Source organism: Drosophila suzukii, chromosome 2L (genome assembly GCF_043229965.1).
Source record: "Drosophila suzukii chromosome 2L, CBGP_Dsuzu_IsoJpt1.0, whole genome shotgun sequence".
Lineage (NCBI taxonomy): Eukaryota > Metazoa > Arthropoda > Insecta > Diptera > Drosophilidae > Drosophila > Drosophila suzukii.
The window spans coordinates 16383400-16389713 of NC_092080.1; the positions used below are offsets into that span (position 1 = coordinate 16383400).

Genomic DNA, 6314 nt, shown 5'->3' on the forward strand with positions numbered 1-6314 from the left:
CGAATCGTTTAATGGGTCAGCCACTGGGGAGCACTTCGGCGTGGGTCTATAGACATGGAAATCTTTCCTGACGCCTGACTAATGATGCAAGTCGATTCGAAAAGTTCACCTGGCCGGCGTTTGGGGTTCAAGGCCTCGGGCAACACGTGAGCAACTTTTACTTTTGTTCGTTAGCCTCTGCCCGGGAAAAGTTATGTAAATAGTTGTCTATGTATGTATCGGATTGGAGGGTCAAACGAATCGGTTTTCTATGCTTATAGTAGACAGTGTGAGGGGCGCAGAGGGCCCCATTATATTGATTAATCGTTTGGGGTTCCCAGTTTGACCCCGAATCGGTCTACAAAAGAGCTACGTCTTTGGCTAACTGTGAACGTATCTCTATCCACCATGTGTGCCACATATGAGACCATTTCTTTGGGTCTCGTCCCCCGTATTGATTGTTCTTCTTTCAAATCATTTTACGTATATTCTGTTTTGCAAATTTTCGGCTTTTGATCTTTGAAACTGTGTCAAAATGCCGCACAACTGCCGCAGTCCGATTGAAATAAAAACAAAACGCAAAAGTATAAATATAACAAAAAAGTTTAGCAGTGAGTCAGATATAGTGGAGATGCTTAGAATGCTTTTTATGTTTTTTTTGGGGCCAGTGAGTTGCCAAAAGCCAGTGTCAGTGGGTCAAAGTGTCGAATCGCCGTAGCTTCTGCCACCCGTTCCAACTTAACATCCCGCAATGCTGTTTTTCCAATTATTTTATGTGCTCCATGGACAATTTTTTCAGGGCTAAATGCATTTAACAAGCACTTAATGCACTGCCATGTGGCCATTAAAATTAAATTAAAAGCACACTTGAATTATGGCCAGCATGTGCTGAAATACCCAATAAAAGACTGACAAACATATATCCCTAGAGTCGACATACACAGTTAACAACCAATTAACAGCTGCCTGAAATATCATAGACCATCTGAAAATACATTTAGCCAAATTATTATTTTATTCAATTTAAATGTTGCTGTTTTAAATTTACGCTGGGCAATCTAGCGATTCCAATGTCAAAAACGATTCAAAGCCCACTTGAGAATTCTTCGACACAGGCCATTTGGATCAACGTTTTTTGTTGCAAAAACTTTATGCATATTTTTAGCTACAAGTGCCTCTTTTTTCACACAATTACACAATACAAATGAAAAGAAAACATCTCAAATTACTCAGCTAAAATGAAAGTGAAATTCATGTCGGCCTTCAACAGTTTTGTATTGTGTTTTGGGTCCATACATAAGGGCACTTCATCATAAGTTATTCAACTTAAAACCAAACAAAAAGAAAATGTTTTCTATATGGAAAACGCATCTATTGTTTACCGCATTTCTATATTTACAATATTTAAGATATGATACTAACTTAAGTCTTCGTGGCTGTGTTTACTATATTTTACTTTGAAAGTTAAAGTTTGTTTTGATGGTACGAGTATCATGGCTTTCAAACCCTTCAGTTGCGAGATCTCCATATTCCTTTGGTCTTTTTGGGTACTTTGAATGAAATTAATGTCGCGGAATTTTTATTTCCACATTGCTGTTGGTACTTTCCTTTTGCTTTTTGCGGTTTTTGGCTTTTGAAAAAGTTTTCAGTATTGGTATTTTTGCAGCTGTTGCGGTTGCCACCCATTTTTTTTAAGGATAGAGCTCTACAGTGGAGCCCTGCCAAAGCGACTGTTATTTGTTATTGTTTTTGTGGATATTTCTGACTGCCTTTGCACCCTTTTCAAATATAAATATCATCACAAATGACAGCTGTTGTCGGTTTGCATGATTTCTGAATAGCTCCAGATATTCAATTTGTTCGATTGGAACTCACAATATGATTCTATTTATTTTGGTTTTCTCCAAATCGTTCGTATTAGTTTTATTCGTGGGAAAATAATCTTGAAAATGTCATTTGTTTTATCGCATTTTGTGCTGACGACACTTGAACCTATAAATAGGCTGTAGGCACGTATGTAACAATTTGCATGCAGATGCATCTGTAGATGTTTACATTGTTTCAATTCGCCACAAACTCATTAGCATTGTGGTTAAGTGGGTGTGCGGGGGCTTTGCTATGTGATGCCACTGCATGTGTGGTTATAACTCAGATGGTGATGATGATGAGCTTCTATGGCAATAGTTTTGAGCTACTGAGTTCTAAGAAGTAATTGGATAGTATATTTTTGGTAATGACATTTTGCCTTGATATATAAATGTATTTTGCTTTAAGGGGTTCTATATAAAGTGGTTAAAAACTAATGAAAATTATTTTTTTATTAAATGATTTAATATTTACACTATGCTATAACTATGTACCTACAAGAGAATCCCTCTTCCAGCTTCCCTGTATATTGATTTAGGCTTCCCTTTACTTTTCCAATCGACCCCATTTCCATCGCAAAACCACCAAAACCCACGTTCGCTGTTTCCGTTCTTGCCATACATTTTATCAACTTTTTGTTGTTTCCGCTTAGGCAAAACATTTTCATGAAATAAATTAGCAATTGAAATGGGAGCGGGAGTGGAGCCGAAACGCAGATACATTTAAGTGTTGTAATTAAAAACAATTTTCAGTTGGTCGATGTATTGCCATTGGAGTTCAGCTCGAAACCAACTCGTGCTGAGCGCTCCATGAAAATGCTAATTATACTTCATTATAGAAGTTTTAATCCGATTTAATTGAAAGCCAATTCCAGACTGGCTACCACCTCCCATCCCTGCCATTGTTATGGCAAAGTGAACTTCACGGCTTGGTGCACAACTATTACGCCAGCAATTATATATCATTCATCACATGTATATATATGATTATCTATATGATGAGTATTCTAACAAGTTTTTTTTCCCCTATCGACAGCCTCTCCAGCGTGCGGATCGTGCTACTGGTGCGGGATCCACGAGGAACGATGCAGTCAAGGCGACATCGGGTGTGGTGCGGAGGCAACGAGGACTGCGAGGATCCCCGACTGGTGTGCCAGGATCTGCAGGATGACTACAAAACAGCTGAGATGCTGTTACAAAAGTATCCGTCTCGATTTAAGTAAGAACTCGTATATTCCAATTACTGAATTCGATTAAATACCATGTATACTTTGTCTTGTAGAACTGTTCGTTATGAGGACTTATCCCTAAGCCCCAGTGAGATGACCCAGGATATTTTACAGTTCTATGGTTTGCCATTCGATCCAGCCGTGGAGGAGTTTTTGGACACGCACACCAAGGTGAACATTGGAGGTGTCAGTTCCACATATCGTGATTCCAGATCAGCACCATTCCATTGGATGCAGGATCTAAAGCCAGAAGAGGTAGATCTACAATCATGATTTCCCTTTTATAATATTATTAACAAATTTTTATTATATCCCATTTTAGATCAAACAAATCCAGGATGTCTGTGTCGATGCCATGGATTTGTGGGGATATCGCCGCATTGAGACCTTCAGCAACTTCTCCACCACCCAGCAGACCTTCGATCCAATGGTGATGCCGCCACCGTTCACGTGAAGCGGTCCTAGTGTTAGATGATCGTCTACGATAACTGATAATGATAACTAATTCTTCTACTTGGTACATTTTGTTGTGATATCGTCGTGTTGAGCGAGCAAAAAGAAATAGGAAAAGAACGGAGGGAAGCAGATGGACGGAGATGGAGCGGTTTGGTTAGAGGAAGTGGGTGCGGATGCATTGTGAAAACTCATTCATAGCGGGCACATTTTTGCTAAACACGCAAACACACTTAACTGAGCAATAGTTATTAATATATATAAACTGAATATACAATATGAAATGCATAATTTTAGTAATTGGCGAATTTTGTGTAGAGAGTAAAGCGGTACGAAAACCAGTCGAATATCAGATTTACATTTAGGCCTAGAATTTAAGCAAACAATAACTGAAAACTTAGTCTAAATAGGGCTGCGTATAGTGCAATGTTTACTTGGCTTTTTGATGTAAATTATTTAGGCAAACAACTTTTGTAATTCAGCTTAACAATGAAATCCAGTGATTTAGCATCTAACACAACCAAAACGTATCACAGAGAAATTAAAAAAACAACGTTTGAAATTAATCGAGATGCAATTATACAACAATGTTTGGCAAACCAAAAACCGTGCAATACTATCAATTCGGATGAGAACAATTAAATCACGCTAGAAACATTTTAGACACGAATTTTCTAACGAAAATTAAAACTATAAAAATGTATTAAGATGAGCAATGGGCACTCAATTCCTACTCATAAGTTTCCTTAGGCATAAATTATTTGTATGGTTATTTAGTTGTAATTGTAATTAAATTGTACTATACTTTATGTCCTTATTATATAACTGAGTTATATTCGTTTTCTTTTTCCAAAACGAAGCCCAGTACATCTCTCAAATTGGCAAAAAATATGTTAAAAGAATGTTTGGATCGTTTAATAAAAACTGATGAATCCAGCAATATTTGCATAATTACACTTATTAAGCAAGATACCAACTGAATAAACAATGAATTATAATAGTAATATCTGCCCTTTTCATTTAATTTAATGTGGCAATCAATAAGATTTTAATTTCGTGTCCTAACCATAAATCTAAACTGGAACTTTAGTCGGTAGGTGATTTGTAAACACAGCGTACGATAGATTTCTGCTTCAAGCGATTTTGATAAGAGTAACTTTAAAACTCGAATTAAGACGGCAAATATTTCAAAGGGTCGTGGAAAAGTGTCAGCAAACATTTCCAAGTAGCCTTGGGATGTATATCGAAAATGCCGTTATTATCAAATTTTAAAATATCTATGTTAAGCTGACCTTAGAAATATATCATAGAGTATATAAATTTACTGCATATATTTCGCAAATATAAAGTATGGCTTTATATATTCACCCGTTAAATTCCGTGTAATATCGATACTGTATCGATTGATTGCCATCCCTGACCGCATACTTTTAGGAAAAACCATGTAGAATACATGTATGTAAAATAAGCTTATGGTCATGACAAAGCGCCATCTATTAGTTTACGGCAAATTCGAACAAGACTGGGCGAATTCAAACGAGGCGAAGTGAATTCGGACATGGCGGCCGATTTGAATAAAACCGTTTCTAAAACGGCTTTGAAACCTTGATCGTTCTGGGCGTTCTGTGGGGGATGCGGCAAGGGATGATTTTTTTAGTTCTTAGTTCTTCTTAGATTTAAAACTTTTACAAGATTCGTCGGAAAGTATGTAACAGGTAAAAGAAAGAATTTTCGACCCCATAAAGTGTATATATTCTTGATCAGTCGATCTAGCCATATCCGTTTGTGAAGTTTTTTAGCGAAGTAACGGGTGGAGCAGTTCGATTGCAAATTGGATATCGTCGGCGAGGATGATCATACGAAGGACTGTTTGATTAGCCAGACCAAATTGATCTGCCAGCCCTATAAAGTAACCTTTTTTGGTGAAGGTGTATTCTGTAATACCTAAGATGGTGGAGCTCGTCTCTGCCGAATATTATACTGGACTTAACACTGGCAGGTAGTGTGTGTTGGGGCGATCCGCTCTGGATGAGTGCAGTGCGAAGTACCAATCAAAGGCGGAGTACATACAGATATTGGCCTACATAGACACAGAGAGCGTAGGCATAAAAAGAACAATTGCTGGAAGATCCACTTACAGGTGCACTTTTGTCCAACAGCCTAGCCCATTCGAATGAGTTCGTTTCAAAGCGTTTTCCAATCATCTCCGTAATAATTTTGTGAATCTTGTACGCACAATGTGTTTTAAATTGATGATTATTGGTATTAATGGGATATAAGCTAAATTTATATTTTACTAGGAACTTCATAAGGGCGAGAAGTTTTATATATCCAAATCAAGGAAGAACGCTATAGTCGAGTACCTCGACTATCAGATACCCGTTACTCAGCTATATGGAGATATGCAAGCAGCAAAGCGAGATTAAAATGCGCCACCTACCGGCGGTATACAGATTTAAGCGTTATGGGCGTTAGAGTGGGCGTGGCAAATTTTTTTTTGGATCAATCGATAGGTATCGACGAGACCAATACATTTCAGTTTTTTTATCTAGCATGAAAATTGTGGGCGTCACAGGGTTTTGCGGTTTGTGGGCGTTAAAGTGGGCGTGGCAAACTTTTTTTTGGGTCAATCGATAGGTATTGATGAGAACATTACATTTCAGTTAAAATTTTCTATCTAGCACCAAAACTGTAGGAGCCACAGTTTTGGGCGGTTTGTGGGCGTTAGAGTGGGCGTGGCAGTCTACTGAAACAAACTTGCGCTGCGTAGGAAGCTCAGGAATCTGCA

General features: G+C 37.9%; 1 protein-coding gene across 1 annotated transcript in view; it reads left to right on the forward strand.

Moving 5' to 3' along the window:
- Window positions 1-4530, forward strand: part of LOC108021103 (carbohydrate sulfotransferase 4) — a 30536-nt gene extending 26006 nt beyond the window's left edge. Inside the window, exons 2-4 of the mRNA XM_017089632.4 lie at window positions 2881-3063; window positions 3127-3328; window positions 3396-4530. Of these exons, the coding sequence (XP_016945121.1) occupies window positions 2881-3063; window positions 3127-3328; window positions 3396-3527 (517 nt within the window). The 3' untranslated portion in view covers window positions 3528-4530. The remainder of the gene's footprint in view (window positions 1-2880; window positions 3064-3126; window positions 3329-3395) is intronic.
- Window positions 4531-6314: the final 1784 nt, after the last annotated feature.